This window comes from Ranitomeya imitator, chromosome 1, assembly GCF_032444005.1.
Source record: "Ranitomeya imitator isolate aRanImi1 chromosome 1, aRanImi1.pri, whole genome shotgun sequence".
Taxonomy (NCBI): Eukaryota; Metazoa; Chordata; class Amphibia; order Anura; family Dendrobatidae; genus Ranitomeya; species Ranitomeya imitator.
The window spans coordinates 666134066-666158143 of record NC_091282.1 but is presented as its reverse complement, the minus strand read 5'-3'; the positions used below and the strand labels follow the sequence as shown (position 1 = coordinate 666158143).

Genomic DNA, 24078 nt, shown 5'->3' with positions numbered 1-24078 from the left:
TAGTCAAAATCCCATCACATTGCATAGGTTCAGGACTATGCTCAGAGGACACTGCCATATGGTGCACAGCTTTGCGCTCGCGCAGACGCCGATCAATCTGAATGGCTAGAGACATAGATTCGCTCAAACCGGCAGGCGTAGGAAAGCCCACCATAACATCTTTAAGGGTTTCAGAAAGACCTTTTCTGAAAATAGCAGCCAGAGCCTTTTCATTCCATTTAGTGAGCACAGACCATTTTCTAAATTTCTGGCAGTATAACTCTGCCGCTTCCTGACCTTGACACAAGGCCAACAGGGTTTTTTCTGCATGATCCACAGAATTAGGTTCGTCATACAATAATCCGAGCGCTTGAAAAAATGCATCTACATTCAATAATGCCGGATCCCCTGTTTCAAGAGAAAAAGCCCAGTCTTGAGGGTCACCACGCAGCAAGGTTATGATGATTTTCACCTGCTGAATGGGATCACCAGAAGAACGGGGTTTCAATGCAAAAAACAATTTGCAGTTATTTTTAAAGTTCAAAAACTTAGATCTGTCCCCAAAAAAACAAATTAGGAGTAGGAATTCTGGGCTCTAAAGCCGGAGTCTGGACAACATAGTCCTGGATACTCTGTACTCTTGCAGCAAGTTGATCCACACGAGAAAACAAACCCTGAACATCCATGCCAAAACATATATCCTGAACCACCCAGATATCAAGAGGAAAAAAAAAAAAAGACAAACCAAAGCACAGAAAAAAAAAATGGTTCAGAACTTTCTTTTCCTTCTTTTGAAATACATTTAATTCATTTTTGGCCACTTGTACTGTTATGATCTGGTGGTTTAGGAACAACATGAGACAAGCTCTGAAGGAGGTGGTATCTGTACTGACCGCAAACCCTGAACCTAGCAGCGCAACTAAAAATAGCCGTGGGGGGTACCTGACGCTCCCTAGACCCCTCGGCACAGCCTAAGATCTAACTTCCCCTAAAGATGGAAACAGGAAACCTATCTTGCCTCAAAGATAATCCCCAAAGTAAAGATAGCCCCCCACAAATATTGACGGTGAGAGGAGGGGAAAATAACATACGCAGAAATGAAATCAGATTTTAGCATAGGAGGCCAGTCTAGCTTGATAGATAGGACAGGAAAGGATACTGTGCGGTCAGTATAAAAACTACAAAACAATCCACACAGAGTTTACAAAATCTCCACACCTGACTAAAGGTGTGGAGGGTAAATCTGCTTCCCAGAGCTTCCAGCTAACAGAAAAAATCCATACTGACAAGCTGGACAAATATAGAATGCACAGAACAATAAGTCCACAACATGTGGACTGAAATGAGCAAAGCCAGAACTTATCTTTGCAGAACTGGTCAGGAAACCAGGAGAATCCAAGCAGAGATGTGAATCCAGCCAGGAAACATTGACAAGTGGCACAGGCTGAAGAAAGAGCCAGACTTAAATAGCGGACGATAAGTGGAGGCAGCTGATGACAGCTAACTCCAAGGAGCAGCCATACCACTAGAAACCACAAGAGGGAGCCCAAGAGCAGAACTCACAAAAGTGCCACTTACAACCACCGGAGGGAGCCCAAGAGCGGAATTCACAACAGGGTGCTAATAGAGTATCTTCGGTGTGGTTGAATATTATGTTCTAGTCCCTGTGACTGTATGTCTCTCGGTTGTTCAACTACCGCAACACATGCTGGGATTGTCTAACAAACAGGAAATCTCTGCATGTGTTACGGCCGAACAGCTGCGGGACATGAAGCCGCGGGGACTCGAACACAGAATTCGAGCACCCTGAAGATACTCTACTGGGTCTGTTTCCCACCACTAGTGATGTGCATGAACAAAAATGGCTGAATGTCGCTTTTTGACATATAAGTGAACCCACTCTTTAGTAAGAGCTCGTGTACAGGTAGAGGAGAGGTCGTGGCATAACAATCGTTATCACCAAGATTGTGACTGGGCCTGGAGGGAATCCCTGAGATGCCGATACCGTTGAAAACTTGCAAGTAGCTCCCTGCTCAGCCACTTACTCCAGCAAGCTACAAGCTGCTTTAGGCCTGAACTTGGAAGTACAGAGAAAACACCAGGGAGTGCGATGTCAGACTGCAGGGCATGGGAGAAGGAACGGGTAACTTTCACTTATTTTTTTATTTGCGCAAATAGAGGCAGAAAGGGGGCATTATTGATGTATGGAGGAACAGATGTGACATTATTGATGAATGGAGACAGAGGGGGACAGTTATATTCTATGAAGGCATCACTATATAGGCACAGAGGGGGGCAACACTCTATTGAGGCACAGAAGGTGGCATCGCTCTACCGAGACACAGAAGGTGGCATCTCTAAGTAGGCACAGAAAGGGGCACCGCTCTACCAAGGCACAGAGGGTGGCACCGCTCTATTGAGGCACAGAGGGTGGCACCACTCTGCCGAGGCACAGAGGGTAGCACCGCTCTACCGAGGCACAGAGGGTGGCATCGCTCTACCGAGGCACAGAGGGTGGCATCACTAAGTAGGCACAGAAAGGGGCACCACTCTACCAAGGCACAGAGGGTGGCACCGCTCTATTGAGGCACAGAGGGTGGCACCGCTCTACAGAGGCACAGAGGGTGGCATCGCTCTACTGAGGCACAGAGGGTGGCATCGCTCTACCAAGGTACAGAGGGTGGCATCGCTCTACCGAGGCACAGAGGGTGGCATCGCTCCACCAAGGCACAGAGGGTGGCATTGCTCCACCAAGGCACAGAGGGTGGCATCACTCTACCGAGGCACAGAGGGTGGCATCACTAAGTAGGCACAGAAAGGGGCACCACGCTACCAACTTACCAAGGCACAGAGGGTGGCACCGCTCTATCGAGGCACAGAGGGTGGCATCACTCTACAGAGGCACAGAGGGTGGCATCACTACAGAGGCACAGAGGGTGGCATCACTCTACAGAGGTACAGAGGGTGGCATCACTCTACAGAGGCACAGAGGGTGGCATGACTCTACAGAGGCACAGAGGGTGGCATGACTCTACCGAGGCACAGAGGGTGGCATGACTCTACCGAGGCACAGAGGGTGGTATCGCTCTACCGAGGCACAGAGGGTGGCATCAGTCTACTGAGGCACAGAGGGTGGCATCGCTCTACCGAGGCACAGAGGGTGACATCGGTCTACAGAGGCGGTCATTTTTTTTTTGTACGGTCATACAGGGGGCATTATTGATGTATGGAGGCACCAAAGAGGCCATTAGTGATGTATGGAGGCACAAATGGGTCATTATTGATGTATGGATTTACAGTGGAGTTTCATTACAACTTATGAAGGAACAGTGTGGGCATTTATGATGTATGCAGGCACAGAGGGGACATTATTGAGGTATAACACCATGAGAGCTGCAGGTTTGATGTACACTAGCAGAAAGTGGGGCATTACTAATGTACAGAGAGACAGATGCCTTGTTATTGATACACGGAGGTACACAGGAGTGCATTATTGTAATGCACAAAGGGGCATTATTGATGTATTAAGACACAGAGGGGGCATTATTGATGTTTAGTAGCAAAGAGGGAGGCATTATTGATGTATGAAGACATAGGGTGAGACATTACTATTGAATGGAAGCACAAAAGGGACATTATTGTGTGGGAACATGAGAATATTATTATTATAGAGTGGGGTTACATGGGGGTTGTTATTATTATTGTGTTGAGGTACAAAGAAGGATGCACACTGATAGTGGTGTGTGGCACAATGTTGGCTTCTACTATTGTGCATGGGCATTATTACTATCTAGGGCACTATTGATTAGTTATAACACTGTGGTGTTTGTGTAGAAGTGGTACAATAATGAGGGTGCTGGAAAAGTGATGAGCCAAAAAGATGTGTGTGTTACATTCTGTGAAGTCAAGGAGCATGCATGGCATATAAGTCTCCTCATTCTGACATGCAAGGCCTGGCTTGTCACTCAACACAACGTTACATGTTAGACCTCATCTTTTTCTAACTAGGACACCTCATTAACATCTCTTGTTCAAGGGGTCTGGACACTTTTGGTATGCCAATAAACATAAATAAAAAACCCTATGGATTGTTCCCACATTTTCATGGCATTATGAATGATACCAATAATTGTGTAAATGTGATATTTAAATATTTTATTTGCTTTTACACAAATGTCTACAAATCTGATTACCGTAAGTCATTATGGCTTTTAAGTGTAGATTGCTGAAGAAAAAAAAAAATATTATCCATTTCAGAATAAGGCTGTAAGACCAAGAATATGGAAAATGTTCAGATTACTATTAATGCGCTGTATACTAAGACCTCATTTAGACATCTGCTTTTTGGTTTCTTTTTGCGTACGAGAAAAAAAAAAGAAGGAAAATGTTTCATTTTTTCCCACATTGTTTGCGAAAATCCCCCAAACTAAAACATAGTCCACGGTTCTCCAATTAAATGGTTACAAATGTCTAGCGGTCAGATATAAGACTGATGGATCAATACTCATCTCCCTCAATGGTGCTGTTTCTGCAATGTCGACACTACTACTCGTGGTGGGTAATGTGATGTGACCGCTGCCACCAATCTTCAGCTGCAACTCTTCAGATTCAGTGAGAGTGTATGTCCAGATTGAATAGTAAATGCTGCAGGCGATCAGCGGACGCCGAGTGGCTGCAGCAATCACACAACACAGCAGTGATCAATACTACACGGATGGTACTGCTACGAGAGGTGAATATTGATTTTTTTTTTTACATTGTATGTGGGGTTCTTTGGCAGATAAGCAGGACTGTCCAGTAGTGGACAACTCCTTTAAATCCAGATAAAAGCATTTACCATTTTCATATTACACACTGCATTTTTTTGCTGCGCTTTTAGGCTACGTTCACATTAGCGTTGCGCCGCTGTTGCGTCGGCGACGCAGCGGCGACGCAGCGGCGACGCGCCCCTATGTTTAACATAGGGGACGCGTGCGTTTTTTGGGTGGCGTTTTTTGGGTGGCGTTTTTCGCCACGTGCGTCGTTTCCGACGCTAGCGTCGGACGCAAGAAAATGCAACAAGTTGCATTTTCTGTGCGTCCGATTTTCGTCAAAAACGACGCACGCGTCGCAAAACGCGCGCGTTTTTGCGCGCGTTTGCGCGCGTTTTAACATGCGTCGCGCGTTGCGTCGCGCGTTGCGTCGCCGACGCAGGGCGGCGCAACGCTAATGTGAACGTAGCCTTACCGTGCGTTTAGAGCAAAAAATACAGCGTTTTACAGATGCAGCCAAATGAATGAGCCTTTCAAAGTCTCAAACAAATGTTGAGATTTTTTCCTTGCATTGTTTGACTTGATATATATATATATATATATATATATATATATATATATATATATATATATAATGTGTGCAAACTGTAAAGCGCTGCGGAATATGTTAGCGCTATATAAAAATAAAGATTATTATTATTATTATTATAATATATATATATATATATATATATATATATATATATTATTTTAGGGAAGCATGTCAATTATTTTTTGCATTCTTAATGATTTTATTCCCCCTGTGAGAATGAGCAGCGTAAAATAAGACAAAGCCCCCTCCAACAAGATAAAGTCACATCAAAAAACGCAAAGAAAACACATCAAAACCACACACACAAAAAAAAAAAACACAGCTAAAACTATGTGTGACCATATCCTGTCCCTGCTTTACTAAGGAAAAATAAATGAAAAAAAAAGAAAAATTATGCTGCTGTTCAATTTTTTGTTTATATAGTTAAGATTCTGATTTGGCTTTTATATTGCATTGATCGTTAAAGGGTCGATATTGACTTGTAGGATTGCTACTTCGTATAGGTGGTGCTAGAGTTCAAGTCGCAATTTGCAAATTTAATTTCCCAGAGGAACATGCAATGCCCTTAAGTCTCCTCATACTGGCATGCCAGACCTGACCTGGCATGCCTCTCTCCGCAAGAAAATACGTACCCTTAGGCTATGTGCACACGATGCGGAATTAGTGCGGATCCACAGTGGATTTTTCCGCGCAGAAACGCTGCAGATCCGCACTGTGATTTACAGTACAATGTAAATCAATTGGAGAAGAAAAATGCTGTGCTAGTGGTGCGGAAAAATCTGCATGAAAACCGCTGCGGAACAAAAGAAGTAGCATGTCACTTCTTTTGCGCGGAACTGCAGCGTTTCTGACCCCTTCCATTATAGAAATCCGCAGGGGTAAAAACCGCAGACAATCCGCACAAAAGCCGCATCAAAACCGCACATAATCCGCATAAAACCGCACCTGCGGTTTCTGCCAGGAGATGTGGATTTTGTGCAGAAAATTCTGCACCCCAATCCGCAACGTGTGCACATAGTCTTAGAATATAGTTAAGGACACAGTAAATTTAACCTTGCATCAATATCTGGAACACAAGAGCTACTTCTGGCTCAATTTTAGTGGAGTTTTCAAAATATATTTATCTTTACAGAAATGTTTTTCCAAAAAGAATATTTTATAAGGAGGTGTAAACATAAAACCTTTCATCCTCCTACAGAAGAATCTACCAACTGCACATGTGATGGACCTGGTATATGTGACATGATATAATCCAAGCGTTACATTACCCTACAATAAATATGTTCATTCGTGGAGTCACGGAATCTTTTGCCAGTGAGCCTAGCGTGCATTTAAGCTAGCTAACCCATGACGTACAAAAGACCTAATATAGGCTACTTAGAAGTCGATCGATGGTCATTTAAAACCTGTTTAGGCATGCTGATAGCACTTCCATGAGCACAAAATGATAGTTAATGCGACCTTTCTGTGCGCATGAAATAATACTCTGATGAAAACTAAGCTTTTTAAGAAAGCTTAATCTTTTCACCAAATGAAGGTGAGTTTTGCTTGTTTGTGGGGTGATTGGCAGCCTGTTTAGCCTGAAAATCTAGTCTAAATGCACAGAAAAATTATATACAGTAAAGACCAAAAGTTTGGACACACCTTCTCATTTAATGATTTTTCTGTATTTTCATGACTATGAAAATTGTAAATTCACACTGAAGGCATCAAAACTATGAATTAACACATGTGGAATTATATACTTAAAAAAGTGTGAAACTACTGAAAATATGTCTTATATTCTAGGTTCTTCAAAGTAGCCACCTTTTGCTTTGATGACTGCTTTGCACACTCTTGGCATTCTCTTGATGAGCTTCAAAAGGTAGTCACTGGGAATGGTTTTGACTTCACAGATGTGCCCTGTCAGGTTTAATAAGTGGGATTTCTTGCCTTATAAATGGGGTTGGGACCATCAGTTGTGTTGTGCAGAAGTCTGGTGGATACACAGCTGATAGTTCTACTGAATAGACTGTTAGAATCTGTATTATGGCAAGAAAAAAAGCAGCTAACTAAAGAAAAACGAGTGGCCATCATTACTTTAAGAAATGAAGGTCAGTCAGTCTGAAAAATTTTGAAAATTTTGAAAGTGTCCCCAAGTGCAGTGGCAAAAATAATCAAGCACTACAAAGAAACTGGCTCACATGAGGACCGCCCCAGGAAAGGAAGACCAAGAGTCACCTCTGCTTCTGAGGATAAGTTTATCCGAGTCACCAGCCTCAGAAATCACAGGTTAACAGCAGCTCAGATTAGAGACCAGGTCAATGCCACACACAGTTCTAGCAGCAGACACACCTCTACAACAACTGTTAAGAGGAGACTTTGTGCAGCAGGCCTTCATGGTAAAATAGCTGCTAGGAAACCACTGCTAAGGACAGGCAACAAGCAGAAGAGACTTGTTTGGGCTAAAGAACACATGGAATGGACATTAGACCAGTGGAAATCTGTGCTTTGGTCTGATGAGTCCAAATTTGAGAACTTTGGTTCCAACCACCGTGTCTTTGTGCGACGCAGAAAAGGTGAACGGATGGACTCTACATGCCTGGTTCCCACCGTGAAGCATGTAGGAGGAGGTGTGATGGTGTGGGGGTGCTTTGCTGGTGACACTGTTGGGGATTTATTCAAAATTGAAGGCATACTGAACCAGCATGGCTACCACAGCATCTTGCAGCGGCATGCTATTCCATCCGGTTTGCGTTTAGTTGGACCATCATTTATTTTTCAACAGGACAATGACCCCAAACACACCTCCAGGCTGTGTAAGGGCTATTTCACCAAGAAGGAGAGTGATGGGGTGTTACGCCAGATGACCTGGCCTCCACAGTTACCAGACCTGAACCCAATCGAGATGGTTTGGGGTGAGCTGGACCGCAGAGTGAAGGCAAAAGGGCCAACAAGTGCTAAGCATCTCTGGGAACTCCTTCAAGATTGTTGGAAGACCATTCCCGGTGACTACCTCTTGAAGCTCATCAAGAGAATGCCAAGAGTGTGCAAAGCAGTCAGCAAAGCAAAAGGTGACTACTTTGAAGAACCTAGAATATAAGACATAATTTCAGTTGTTTCACACTTTTTGTTAAGTATATAATTCATAGTTTTGATGCCTTCAGTGTGAATGTACAATTTCCATAGTCATGAAAATACAGAAAAATCTTTAAATGAGAAAGTGTGTCCAAAGTTTTGGTCTGTAATGTATATATACAGTATATACAGTATATACATATATATATATATATATATACACACACACACACACACACACATATATATATATACAGACGTGTATTTATATACATAAAAATTGCTGTTGCTGCAAGTCTCAAGCAATGTGTATCCTTTAAGGGCACGTTCACAAACCGGGCGGAAAATATGTAGCATTACAGTGGCAGCAAAGATTTTACCAAGCTTTATCTACAAGAAAAAGTATTGACCTGCAGTGCATCCGCGGCATGTTAATTTATGTTGTGGACCAGTTTCCTGGTTTGTAGTGTATTGACTTCAAGGATGAAAGTGTAGAAACAGGCAACAAACCCCATTTGTTGGCCCACTGCTCATCCCAGAAACCAACGGTGGTCAAGATGATCATAATTTCTTGATAATACTGCCATCGAAGTGCTGGGAAAGAGTTTGCAATTTGTGGTTTCTGCGGGCAAGTGTGCACCAATACCTTCAAGATGAATCTGCCCCAAGTGAAAATACTCTAACACAAGCTCTCTTTCTGTGAGATCCCAATACTCGAACCCCCAAGTGGCTTTACCCAACATAAGCAAGACCCTCGGCTCTAAGTGCATCTACTTTATATGTATGGGAATGGCCATTCACGCCAACCAAAAAAACCCAACCACGATCTAAAGGACACTCTGTACGTGGCGCTTACCCAAGTCCGCGGGCAAAAGACTGACCGTAACCATCAAGAGTATTTTCACCTCTCACTGCCCGTTGTGTCTTAATATTTTCGCTTTATGACCTACTTTTTCCACTCACCCTTTATATTTTTTTTTTCACCCAAAATTATTTGGGGTCTTTGAAAAATGGCAGAAACTAACAAGGTATACAATGTCAATCGTATTATACAGTGATTGTTAGTAGAGAAATGGCTGGAAAACTAATACAAAAACACATTTTTATGGACCTGTTCACAGTATAACACAACAATAAAGCTGGCCATAGATATAGGGAGTGGAGTATCTAAACATACCACGGGTATGATACTAAAAAACAATAGGGATTCATTGTACAGAAATAAGCTTCATGTGGACAATAGAAAGTTATAGGAACTGGCTGCAAGAAATAAAATAGAATTTTTGACATACCGTCTGAAAGTACGGCTATGGCCAACTTTAGACATGACAACTACAATGAGACAAGAAGCGTTTATGTGATCGGACTGAAACGAGCAAAAACAACAAAAAATATACTAGAAGCCAAGCAACACAAAGCCTAGTGAGTGAGTCCACATAAAAGCACAGATTTTATTTATTTTTTTACATTTGTCACATTGAATTCCTTACCCCTGCTAGGCATCAGCAGGCGCTTCTTCATGTTGCCTGTCCAAGAAAGAATAAATAGGAGAGAAGAAAGAAAACGGTACATGAAATAAACGCCAATAAACATTCATTTATTTAAAAAAGAAAAAAACAAAATACTACAAAAATAAAAGAAGTATAAAACAAGTCAACAGAAAAGCAAAAAAATCAAAATATCCCATAGCTGCAATGAATTGATATTTACAAACAGTGGAAAGCACAAGATGACTGTTCAAACCGAGCAGAGGTGCTAAGTGCACCCCTCACTTCTCACGTTGATTTCCAATTATCTCTGACTTGTAAAGTCTCAGTTGTCAAGCATGGAAATGGGGAATGGAGACAAATGGAAAACAAGTTTGAAGGAAGGTCTGGCACCAAGCGCGTGTGCTTGGTTTGAACAGTCATCAGAAATTTTAGTTACGGATTATCCAATGACTGGAAATTTCGGCAGCAATTCAAAGGAAAAGATTTTGCATCGCTTCATTTTCAGCTTAATTCATATATTAATTATCCTAATACAATAAGCAGAAGAGAAAGTGGTAGGGCCCAGCGGGTTCTGCCCAGACCAGCCGAATTGGCTGGTCACATCAGAGCCAGATTGCCAAAACTAGGGAGAAGTAGTGCCCCCATCACAAGTTTTGCAAGCAGGGCACTGTGTATACGCAGCAGCTTATGTGGTCTTCAGTGCTGTGTGGTCTCCCAGTACTGAAATTGATGCACCGAGAAGACCGCACAGATTAGGACTAGGCTTTCTCAGACAATCTCCTGTGGTCATCGCTGCATAGCCTGCTGGAAATTGGAATCCAATACTAACATTTTATTAATTTTTGTCATGCGCAGTCATAAAGATCCATTGTGGAATGACCCCAAAACACATACTGATGTCACATTAAGACACATAATTATTAGTGATGAGCGAACGGGTTTGGATAAGGTGTTATCTAAGCATGTTCGTGTGCCGAGTGACTTCGGTGTGCTCGAAAAATATGTTCGAGTCCCCGCGACTGCATGTCTTGAGGCTGTTAGACAGAAGCAAAGCATGCAAGTACTGCCTAACAGATAGGGTATCTCTGTATGTGTTGCTTCTGTCAAACAGCAGCGAGACATGGAGCCGCAGGGACTCTGCCATATTTTTTAAGCATGTCGAAGTCACACGGTTAGCAACGAGCATGGATAACACCTTTGTCTAAACACGTTGACTCGTCACTAACAATTATTATTCCAGGAAACTCTACAGCCTGGGTCAGGAGAGTCGTGGGCGGTTCATGCACTGCAGTACATAGTGGGGCTGTGAAAGGCGCGTGAATCCAGCCCCATTGGCACTGCTGAATAGATGCCAAAACACTCATTACAGGTACAGCATTTGAAAAAGGGCCGCGCTGACCCACTCACTGACTCCTTAAAAAGGATTTCAAGGAAAAAATTTAATTGGTCTTGTTGCAGAAATAAGATGAACTAAAATAAATTAAAAATCTGATGATGTGACCGAGGTTTAAAGCCAATATTCATATTCAAATACTTTAGTATATAGTCATGTTTAAAAAAAACGTTCACAGCCGCAAAAGACCAATCTTCTACATAGAAACCGGTGTTAATTAGCAGCCCGTGCTTCCAAAGTGCACAGAACAATCGCCAGTAGATCGTTCGGAGCACAAAAGCTAGCTTTGTCCTCGGCAGCACATGTTCAGTTTAAACAGGATGATGTGCTGCCGAGGACGAGGATTTTTAAGGCAACTGAAAAAGAATTTCTCCCGATGAACAAGTGTTGCGCTTATTTTTCAGTATTTTTCCAGTTTCTTTTCTCCCACCAGGTGGTTTGGGAAACCTGAAGCGTTTCAAAGACGATCAAAAGCCTGAACAGCAAGTGGTTTTTCCATAGAAATGAATATGAAGATTCAGCTGAGCGTTTAGTAAGAGGAGCTGCTTAAAAAGCACCAGGAAAAGATGTAGTGTGAACAAACCTCATTTTTGATCCAAGTCAGTTTTTACCATCCTTCTTGCATCCGTTTTTGTAGTATGAAAAAAAAGTTCTTAGCTTTTACTGCCCATTACATTATAAAAGGCCAAAATGACATCCGCGAGCTGTTTTATTTTCCATGGGGCCATGTTTGAGCCATATTGGAGTGAAATAAAGCTTGGGGTTTTTTTTATTGTTTTTTTTTTTGTTAGGAACAATGGATCCACGAGAAAAAAAAAAATAGGACATGGGAAAAGTCGCACTGAATGTAATGCGGTCTGTGATGGGTGAAACCGGCCTTGGGGAAAGGAAACTAAGCAGAAAAAAATGTCAACAGCAAAATACTTTGCAAAGGAGAGGATCCACAGTGTAAATTCCAACACTGGAAATTGTAAATTTGTATCGCCCAGACATATCACTCGGGTGACGGACTTGCCCGGGTCATATTGGAAGATGACCCCATGTTCTTAGGTAGGCTGCTGAACAAAACGCCCACTCTGAAGGAGGAACATGGAGCCTCCTTGCCACAATGCTAAAAAGACCCAAGATCAGCAAAACAAAGGCATCGTGTAGAGACGCTGTTCACAAAGACCTCCCATGGCCTTTGCTTGTGGAGTGGGCCAACACCACTCCACAGGTGGGGTTAGCAGCAGGACTCATGCAAGAAATGGGACAAACAAGTTTTAAAAAAAAAAGTATATTTGGGATATGTATCAAGTGGATAAAGAAAAACTAATGTTCAGGATGTGGGTTTCCTTTTGGGTGGTTTCTGTTATGGAAGTATGTCAGCAGGGATTTGCTATGTAATCTGAGGATAGCATGATGTAGTGGAAGAGACCCTGATTCCGGGGATGTGTCATTTACTGGGGGTGAGGTTTGTGGTTTCAATAAAATCTGTATTTTGTCAGCAGGAGATTATCACTACTGGACTAGGTGTCACGTGCCTCCTGGTCCACTCTCCCTACACTGATTAGCAGCTTTCTGCCAACACACAAGGATCACAGAAAGCTGCCAATCAGCGGTGTGGGCGGGATTATGCACAGCTGCCAATCAGTGATTAGGGCGTGGCTATACATAGCTGTCAATCAGTGATATGGGTGGGGCTAGACAAAGCTGCCAATCAGTAGTGTGGGGAGGGTTATACACAGCTCCTCACTGATGAGGGCGTGGTTATACACAGCTGCCAATCCATGGCATGGGCGGGGTTATACACCGCTGCCAATCCGTGGCGTGGGCGGGGTTATACACTGCTGCCAATCCGTGGCGTGGGCGGGGTTATACACCGCTGCCAATCCGTGGCGTGGGCGGGGTTATACACCGCTGCCAATCCGTGGCGTGGGCGGGGTTATACACCGCTGCCAATCCGTGGCGTGGGCGGGGTTATACACCGCTGCCAATCCGTGGCGTGGGCGGGGTTATACACCGCTGCCAATCCGTGGCGTGGGCGGGGTTATACACCGCTGCCAATCCGTGGCGTGGGCGGGGTTATACACCGCTGCCAATCCGTGGCGTGGAAGGGGTTATAAACCGCTGCCAATCCGTGGTGTGGGCGGGGTTATACACCGCTGCCAATCCGTGGTGTGGGCGGGGTTATACACCGCTGCCAATCCATGGTGTGGGCAGGGTTATACAAAAAACTGCTGCACCCAGTAAAAAAAAGTGACACATTGCTGGAATCAGGGGAACATACATTTTGCTGCCGTCAGGTTACGGAGCATAAACCCGCTGACAGACATCCATTAAGTTTAGCCTGGAGTCTCACTTTCATCATTGTGTAATCTAAACTTTCTGCAACTTTTTAATATATTTTGTCAAAGATTTACTAAACGCCCCAAAATTGGGCCTCATTTGTGCCAACAAAATGGTTAATTCCTTGCACGCTATTTATGTGTTTTAGATCAATTCTCACTTGCTTAATGGGGTTTCACAGTTTTGAAAACCCCCGTCTCCAGTTTGTTTAAAAAAAAAAAAAACTCCAAACAACTGTTCGTTACCCTTCCAGGTTCCAGTGCAGAGTCTCCAGCGCAGTCTCCACCGCTGCTGTCTGTTATTGTCTGCAGTGCTGATGCCACATCGACAGCGCTGCAGCCAATCAGAGAGCAGCTTGTGTTGTGTACTTGGGGGGAGCCACAGAGCTCTGTTATTGACTGTAGCGCTGTAGACAATAGCAGACACCGGGAGCAGAGGTAGAGACTCGGCCACTTGGACCTGGGTAGGGCAAGTTAAAAAAACAATACAATTTTTTATTGTAAACAAACTGTAGCCGGGGAAAGGGTTTTTCAAAAACTAGAAAACCCCGTTAACAAGGAGATGTGACATGTTGACAATAGGCATAGCTTAAAAAGCAGCAGAGAGCGTATAAAAATTATGACAAAATTCTAGAAAAAAACAATTGGTGCAAAGTAACCTAAGCAATTTGTGTGCGCTTGGGCCAGACAGTCTAAAGAGATGCGATAAATTTTTCATTTAGTGAGAGTAATTTTTTGCTGACCCATAAAGTAGGCTCTGAAACCCAGATTCCAGGCCTGGGTTACTTACTGGGCTTCTTCTGTGGCTCTGCTAGTCTTCTCACCGTTGATTAGCAGCTTCCTACCTATGCACAGTGTAGAGGGGAAGCTGTCATGCAATGGTGTAGGCATGGTTATATAGAGCTCAGCAATGAGAGGACTAGCAGAGGTGCAGCAGATAAAAATTAATTCAATAAATCTAGAGAAAGAAGCCCAGTAAAAGACACATAGCTGGAATCAGGGTCTCTGTCTCTATTTTATGCTACCCTTAGATTAAGGAAGTATAAATCTGGTGGCAGATTCCCTTTAAAATATCTAGATAAAAGAAAAGTTTCCATTTATCGGCAGCAAGTTGTGATCTTGAAACTATGAGAATGTCAAATATTTTAAGTTAAAGGTAATCGGTCACCCCCAAAAATCATATTTAAACTTATTAGTAATATCTGAGACTTATCTCCTATATAATTACATCTGTTTAGTTTTCGGAGTTATGATTATCCAGAAATGTATCTTTCATCATTATGCAAATGAGGCTGCTTGGTGAACCCATGGCGTGGCCAAGCACTTTCTTTATTGACCGTACGCACTTGCCTGAACTGAAGACTCCGCAGACCACAAGTATGCACACTGACACTGCAGGAGATGAGCAGGTGAATGCACAATCCTCTCTCCTATGGCTGCTCAATACAAAGATCCATGGAGATGTAGTGAGCGAGTGGCTGCAGCAGTCAGGAGAGAGGGAGGTGTGCGCACCTACTCATCTACTGCACTGTGTGCACTCACTGCTCACTTCCCAGATCCTCAACATTCGCTCTGGGCAAGGGAGTGCCAATCAAAGGGGAAGAGGGTGGAACAGTGCAATGAGTGTTTGGCCACCCCCCTTCATTTCCTATGATAATTAAAGATCATTTTCTTGATAATCCCAGCTGCGAAAACTAAACAAGAGGCGTAATTGTTATAGGAACTAAGTCCCAAATATGATTAATTAGTTTAATCTGAGTTTTGGATTTGACAGGCTCCCTATAGCTGTGTGTTCTAAGATTATGAGCATTATGAGAGTGTGCAATGCGAGAAACTCGCACGAGTCTCTCACCTCAATACCTGGCACTGCCGCCGGCACTCGGGACCAGAGTGTGCGGCTGCATGTATTTCTATACGGTTGAATGCTCTGCTCCCAAGTGCCGGCGGCACCAACACACGTACATTAGCAGCAACACAAGTCATTATGGATAGGGTGTTTTTATCATTTCTTCCCTTTAAAAGAAGCTTTTACATTGATTGGCCTATCCTTGGGCTAGATCATATCTGATTGTGGGGGTGCGACACCCTGCCGATCAGTAGTCCCAAGGGCCGTCAGTGTCTGGCAGTGCTCAGTTGCGGAGCTGTACAGCACAGTATGTCAATTGTATAGTAGCCATGATATGATTCTGTATGTCCATCCCCTGTTCATATCAATAGGGGGCTTATGTGCAGTACCCGAACGCGGCCACCATGCAGCTGCACTGTGCAGCTCGGCAACTGAGCATTTCTGGACATCCCCTTTAAGCTCTGCCATAAGTCATGCTGCATGGTCAACCTATGCCAACAAGGTGCCCCAGAATTTTTTTTTTCCTTTAAGGTTCTAAATAGCGTAGCAATAGTTCGCTTCTATGTGCCCGAGATCCCACCCCACAATGTGAATAAATCAGAAGACACTGCGGCGCACAGGCGCAGTCAGCAAGGCATCAAATGATGTCAGAAGACGGGCAGCGCTAACTGCGCATGTCCAAGGCATAACATAACAGCGCAGGCGCAGGGACAGTTGAGGAGGCGGCGCCAAGAGGGCATGAGAGACGGCAGTGCCGTGTCTGCATTGGGGGGGAAAGACCTGCCCCCAGGACTGTTTCAAGGTATTTTGGACAAATTGCAAAATCAATTATTTCTGCAGTTACAGCACCAGAACTAACTTACAGAACTAAAAGAGCCACCTTGTCAGAATGCAGCATTAGTGCTGCACAAGGTGGCTCTTTTAGTTACACACACCTGGGGGGGGGGTGGTGGTGACAGGTTCCCTTTAACCCCTTAATCCCATATGACACACTATCCCGTCAAGGTGACCTGGAACTTAATTCCCAGTGACGGGATAGTACGTCATAGCAATCGGCCGCGCTCACGGGGGAAGCGCAGCCGAGTGTCAGCTGACTATCGCAGCTGACATCCGGCACTATGTGCCAGGAGTGGTCACGGACCACCCCTGGCACATTAACCCCCGACACACTGCGATCAAACATGATCGCAGTGTCCTGGCGGCATAGGGAAGCATCGCGCAGGGAGGGGGCTCCCTGCTGGCTTCACTGAGACCCTCGGTACAAGCCGATGTGCTCACCTTGTGCTTCTCCTCCCTGCAGGCCCCGGATCCAAAATGTCCGCGGGGCTACATCTGGGTCCTGCAGGGAGGTGGCTTACCAGCGCCTGCTCAGAGAAAGCTGGTAAGCCTGCTGCCCTGCATGTCAGATCGCTGATCTGACACAGTGCTCTGCAAAGTGTCAGATTAGCGATCTGTCTCTATGATTCCCCCAGGGCAATGTTATAAAGTAAAAAAAAAAAAAAATATTCACAGGTGTAAAAAAATAAATAAATAAAAATCCTAAAGAAAAAAAAATATATATATTGTTCCCATAAATACATTTCTTTATCTAAATAATAAAAATAAAATAAAAGTACACATATTTAGTATTGCCGCGTCCGTAACTACCCAACCTATAAAACTGTCCAGCTAGTTAACCCCTTCAGCGAACGCGGTAAAAAAAAAAAACCGAGGCAAAAAACGTTTTATTATCATACAGCCGAACAAAAAGTGGAATAACACGCAATCAAAAAGATGGATAGAAATAAACATGGTACCGCTGAAAACATCATCTTGGCCCGCAAAAAAACGAGCCGCCATACAGCATCATCAGCAAAAAATAAAAAAGTTATAGTCCTGAGAATAAAGCGATGCAAAAATAATTCTTTTTTCTATAAAATAGTTTTTATTGTATAAAAGCGCCAAAACATAAAAAAAGATATAAATGAGGTATTGCTGTAATCGTACTGACCCGAAGAATAAAACTGCTTTATCAATTTTACCAAACGTGGAACGGTATAAACGCCTCCCCCAAAAGAAATTCATGAATAGCTGGTTTTTGGTCATTCTGCCTCACAAAAATCGGAATAAAAAGCAATCAAAAAATGTCACATGCCCGAAAATGTTACCATTAAAAATGTAAACTCGTCTTGCAAAAAAAAAGACCTCACATGACTCTGTGGGTCAAAACATGGAAAAATTATAGCTCTCAAAATGTGGAGATGCAAAAACTATTTTTTGCAATGAAAAGCGTCTTTTAGTATGTGACGGCTGCCAATCATAAAAATCCGCTAAAAAACCCGCTATAAAAGTAAATCAAACCCCCCTTCATCACCCCCTTAGTTAGGGAAAAATAATAACATTTAAAAAATGTTTTATTTCCATTTTCCCATTAGGGTTAGGGCTAGGGTTTCAGTTAGAATTGGGGGGTTTCCACTGTTTAGGCACATCAGGGCTCTCCAAACGTGACATGGCGTCCCATCTCTATTCCAGCCAACTCTGCGTTGAAAAAGGAAAACAGTGCTTCTTCCCTTCCGACCTCTCCCGTGCGCCCAAACTGGTTTACCACAACATATGGGGTATCAGCAAACTCAGGACAAATTGGACAACAACTTTTGGGGTCCAATTTCTCTTGTTACCCTTGGGAAAGAAAAATTGGGGGGTGGCCTAAAAAAAATTTTTGTGGGAAAAAAATGATTTTTTGTTTTTAACGGCTCTGCGTTATAAACTGTAGTGAAACACTTGGGGGTTCAAAGTTCTCATAACACATCTAGATAAGTTCCTTGGGGGTCTAGTTTCCAATATGGGGTCGCTTGTGGGGGGTTTCTACTGTTTAGGTACATTAGGGGCTTTGCTAAGTCTGCATTCCAAACGGCGCTCCTTCCCTTCCGAGCTCTGCCATGCGCCCAAACGGTGGTTCCCCCCCACATATAGGGTATCAGCGTACTCAGGACAAATTGGACAACAACTTTTGAGGTCCAATTTCTCCTGTTACCCTTGGGAAAATACAAAACTGGGGGCTAAAAAAATAATTTTTGTGCGAAAAAATTTTTTTTTTATTTTCACGGCTCTGCATTATAAACTGTAGTGAAACACTTGGGGGTTCAAAGCTCTCACAACACATCTAGATAAGTTCCTTAGGGGGTCTCCTTACCAAAATTGTGTTACTTTTGGGGGGTTTCAATGTTTAGGCACATCAGTGGCTCTCCAAACGCGACATGGCGTCCCATCTCAATTCCTGTCAATTTTGCATTGAAAAGTCAAGCAGGCGCTCCTTCCCTTCCGAGCTCTGCCATGTGCCCAAACAGTGGTTTATCCCCACATATGGGGTATCAGCGTACTCAGGACAAATTGCACAACAACTTTTGGGTCCAATTTCTTCTCTTACCCTTGGGAAAATAAAAAATTGGGGGCGAAAAGATCATTTTTGTGAAAAAATATGATTTTTTATTTTTACGGCTCTGCATTATAAACTTCTGTGAAGCACTTGGTGGGTCAAAGTGCTCAACACACATCTAGATAAGTTCCTTAGGGGGTCTACTTTCCAAAACGGTGTCACTTGTGGGGGATTTCAATGTTTAGGCACATCAGTGGCTCTCCAAACGCAACATGGCGTCCCATCTCAAGTCCTGTAAAATTTGCATTAAAAAGTCAAACGGCGCACATATGGGGTATCGGCGTACTCAGGACAAATTGTACAACAACTTTTGGGGTCCATTTTCTCCTGTTACCCTTGGTAAAATAAAACAAAATTGGAGCTGAAGTAAATTTTGTGTGAAAAAAAGTTAAATGTTAATTTTTATTTAAACATTCCAAAGATTCCTGTGAAACACCTGAAGGGTTAATAAACTTCTTGAATGTAGTTTTGAGCACGTTGAGGGGTGCAGTTTTTAGAATGGTGTCACACTTGATTATTTTCTATCATATAGACCCCTCAAAATGACTTCAAATGTGATGTGGCCCCTAAAAAAAAATGGTGCTGTAAAAAGGAGAAATTGCTGGTCAACTGTTAACCCTTATAACTCCCTAACAAAAAAAAATTTTGGTTCCAAAATTGTGCTGATGTAAGGTAGACATGTGGGAAATGTTACTTATTAAGTATTTTGTGTGACATATCTCTGTGATTTAAGGGCATAAAAATTCAAAGTTGGAAAATTGCGAAATTTTCAAAATTTTCGCCAAATTTCCATAAATAAACGCAAGTCTTATCGAAGAAATTTTACCACTATCATGAAGTACAATATGTCACGAGAAAACAATGTCAGAATCATCAGGATCCGTTGAAATGTTCCAGAGTTATAACCTCATAAAGGGACAGTGGTCAGAATTGTAAAAATGGCCCGGTCATTAACGTGCAAACCACCCTTGGGGCTTATGGATATGTTCACACAGGTCGTTTTTGGCCCTTTTTTTCCCCATGTGAGTTGGCATGAAAAATTCTGCCTTTTTTCATGTTTTTTTGTGGTGTTTTCATTGCATTTTTTGGCATGCATTTGACTGGGTGAAAACGTTGCAATAATTGACCTGCTGCATTTTGGCAACGCTACAAATGAGCTGGAATTTAAAAAAAAAAAAAAAAAGCAGTGCGTGGATAAGATGGATGTTAGAAATCGCATTGCTCGTGGTGCACGAAATGCCGCAATTACATTATGCCACGTATAAACATAACCTGCAACTATGGAGAAGCCCCTTCTCTTGGTGGTTTAAAAATTTGACTGGACAACTACTGTAGCTCACTGTAAGGCCTAGAGAAATGTTAGGATGGTTCGTGGCAGCAGTTCTGTGCCAAAGCTCGTTTGTTAGGCTACTTTCACACTAGCGTTAACTGCAATCCGTCACAATGCGTCGTTTTGCAGAAAAAACGCATCCTGCAAAAGTGTTTGCAGGATGCGTTTTTTCTCCATTGACTAACATTACGCGACGCATTGCGACGGATTGCCACACGTCGCAACCGTCGCGCGACGGTTGCGCCGTTTTTCGGCCGACCGTCGGCCGCAAAAAACGTTCCATGTAACATTTTTTGCAGCCGACGGACCGTCTTTTCCGACCGCGCATGCGCGGCCGGAACTCCTCCCCCACCTCCCCGCACCTCACAATGGGGCAGCGGATGCGCTGAAAAGCAGCATCCGCTGCACCCGTTGTGCGGCGGAGGCAACGCTAGCGTCGGTAACCTCGGCCCGACGCACTGCGACGGGCCGGGCCCGACGCTAGTGTGAAAGAAGCCTTAGCCATCCACCATCACAGGCTGCAGGAAGATGGTATTTACATGCATACATTGTATTATTTGGGCTTGATTTAATTAATGTGTTAGAATATAATAAAGGCGTGCATGCAAAGGTTCAAAAGGCTCGAAGGTGCGTCATAATGCAAGCTATGTGCACTGAATTATACATAAAACTAGCTGAAGAGCCCGGCGTTGCCTGGGCATAGTAAATATCTGTGGTTAGTTATAGCACCTCACGTCTCATTTTCCCATCATGCCTCTCATTTTCTCCCTTACACCTCTCATTTTCCCCCTCACTCCTCTCATTCCCCCGTAACACTTGTCATTTCGACCTCACATCTGTCATTTTCCAATCACTCCACTATTTTTCCTCCTCTCATTTTGCACTCACACCTTTTCATTTTCTCCTCACACCCCTCATTTTCACCTCAGTATATACATGTTTGTCATCTCCCTTATATATAGTATACACCTGTATGTCTTCTCTTGTATATAGTATATACCTGTATGTCATCTCCCCTGTAAATAGTATATACCTGCTGTATGTCATCTCCTCCTGTATATTGTATATACCCATGTCATCTCCTATATTAAATACCTGTATGTCATCTCTTCTGTATATACTATATACCTGTATGTCATCTCCTCCTATATATAGTATATACCTGTATGTCATCTCCTGTATATAGTATATACCTGTATGTCATCTCCCCTGTATATAGTATATACCTGCTGTATGTCATCTCCTCTATATACATAGGTCATCTCCTCTTTTATATAGTATATACCTGTATGTCATCTCCTCCTGTATATAGTATATACGTGTGTCATCTCCTCCTGTATATAGTATATACCTCAGTATCATTTGCTCCTGTATATACCTGTGTCATCTCCTCCAGTATATAGTATATACCTGTGTCATCTCCTCCTGTATATAGTATATACCTGTGCGTCATCTCCACTGCATATAGTATATACCTGTGCGTCATCGCCCCTGTATATAAGTATGTACCTGTATGTCATCTCCCCTGTATATAGTATATACCAGGTTGTCATCTCCTCCTGTATTAGACCGCATTCACACATTATTTGGTCAGTATTTTTACCTCAGTATTTGTAAGCTAAATTGGCAGCCTGATAAATCCCCAGCCAACAGGAAGCCCTCCCCCCTGGCAGTATATATTAGCTCACACATACACATAATAGACAGGTCATGTGACTGACAGCTGCCGTATTTCCTATATGGTACATTTGTTGCTCTTGTAGTTTGTCTGCTTACTAATCAGATTTTTATTTTTGATGGATAATACCAGACTTGTGTGTTTTAGGGCGAGTTTCATGTGTCAAGTTGTGCGTGTTGAGTTGCATGTGGCGACATGCATGTAGCGACTTTTGTGAGATGAGTTTTGTGTGGCGACATGCGTGTAGCAACTTTTTGTGTCTCGAGTTGCATGTGACAGGTTAGTGTAGCAAGTTGTGTGCAGCAAGTTTTGCGAGTGGCGAGTTTTATGTGTGGTGCGTTTTGAGTATGTGCAAGTTTTGTGTGAGGCAACTTTTGCATGTGTTGCAACTTTTGTGCATGTGACAATTTTTCCGCGCGTGCAAGTTTTGCGTGTGGCGAGTTTTCCATGAGGTGAGTTTTGCACGTGTGGCGAGTTTTCCGTGAGCCTAGTTTTGCATGTGGCGAGTTTTGCGCGTGGCGAGTTTTGAGCGGCGACTTTTGTGTTTCGACTTTTATGTGGCGAGGTTGGTGTATGTGTGGTGAAATGTGTGCTGAGGGTGGTATATGTGTTCAAGCACGTGGTAGTTTGTGGCGCCTTTTGTGTGTGTGTGTTCATATCCCCGTGTGTGGTGAGTATCCCATGTCGGGGCCCCACCTTAGCAACTATACGGTATATACTCTTTGGCGCCATCGCTCTCACTCTTGAAGTCCCCCTTGTTCACATCTGGCAGCTGTCAATTTGCCTCCAACACTTTTCCTTTCACTTTTTCCCCATTAGGTAGATAGGGGCAAAATTGTTTGGTAAATTGGAAAGCGCGGGTCCAGACGTGTGACTGTGCAAAATTTTGTGGCTGTAGCTGCGACGGTGCAGATGCCAATCCCGGACACACACACACACACATTCAGCTTTATATACATTTAGGTCCATATACATTTGGACAGAGACAACATTTTTCTAATTTTGGTTATAGACTTTACCACTATGAATTTTAAACAAAACAATTCAGATGCAGTTGAAGTTCAGACGTCCAGCTTTCATTTGAGGGTATCCACATTAAAATTGGATGAAGGGTTTATTAGTTTCAGCTCCTTAACAAGTGCCACCCTCTTTTTAAAAGGGACCAAAAGTAATTGGACAGATTCAATAATTTTAAATAAAATGTTCATTTTTAGTAATTGCTTGAAAACCCTTTGTTGGCAATGACTTCCTGAAGTCTTGAACTCATGGACATCACCAGACGCTGTGTTTCCTCCTTTTTGATGCTCTGCCAGGCCTTTACTGCGGTGGTTTTCAGTTGCTGTTTGTTTGTGGGCCTTTCTGTCTGAAGTTTAGTCTTTAACAAGTGAAATGCATGCTCAATTGGGTTTAGATCAGGTGACTGACTTGGCCATTCAAGAATATTCCACTTCTTTGCTTTAATAAACTCCTGGGTTGCTAAGGCTTTATGTTTTGGGTCATTCTCCATCTGTAGTATGAAACAATGACCAATCAGTTTGGCTGCATTTGGCTGGATCTGAGCACACAGTATGGCTCTGAATACCTCAGAATTGATTCGGCTGCTTCTGTCCTGTGTCACATCATCAATAAACACTAGTGACCCAGTGCCACTGGCAGCCATGCATGCCCAAGCCATCACACTGCCTCCGCCGTGTTTTACAGATGATGTGGTATGCTTTGGGTCATGAGCTGTACCACGCCTTCCCCATACTTTTCTCTGTCCATCATTCTGGTAGAGGTTGATCTTGGTTTCATCTGTCCAAAGAATGTTCTTCCAGAACTGTGCTGGCTTTTTTAGATGTTTTTTTAGCAAAGTCCAGTCTAGCCTTTTTATTCTTGATGCTTATGAGTGGCTTGCACCGTGCAGTGAACCCTCTGTAGTTACTTTCATGCAGTCTTCTCTTTATGGTAGATTTGGATATTGACACGCCGACCTCCTGGAGAGTGTTGGTCACTTGGTTGGCTGTTGTGAAGGGGTTTCTCTTCACCATGGAGATTATTCTGCGATCATCCACCACTGTTGTCTTCCGTGGGCGCCCAGGTCTTTTTGCATTGATGAGTTCACTAGTGCTTTCTTTCTTTCTTTCTCAGGATGTACCAAACTGTAGATTTTGCCACTCCTAATATTGTAGCAATTTCTTGGATGGGTTTTTTCTGTTTTCGCAGCTTAAGGATGGCTTG

At 43.2% G+C, this 24078-nt stretch overlaps 1 protein-coding gene across 10 annotated transcripts in view; it reads right to left on the bottom strand.

The window, feature by feature from the left end:
* MTA1 (metastasis associated 1) overlaps positions 1–24078 on the bottom strand; it is a 168355-nt gene that overhangs the window by 41378 nt on the left and 102899 nt on the right. For all 10 annotated transcript variants that reach the window (XM_069729198.1, XM_069729118.1, XM_069729135.1 and 7 more), the window contains one exon: positions 9870–9905. In XM_069729198.1, the coding sequence (XP_069585299.1) occupies positions 9870–9905 (36 nt within the window). The remainder of the gene's footprint in view (positions 1–9869; positions 9906–24078) is intronic.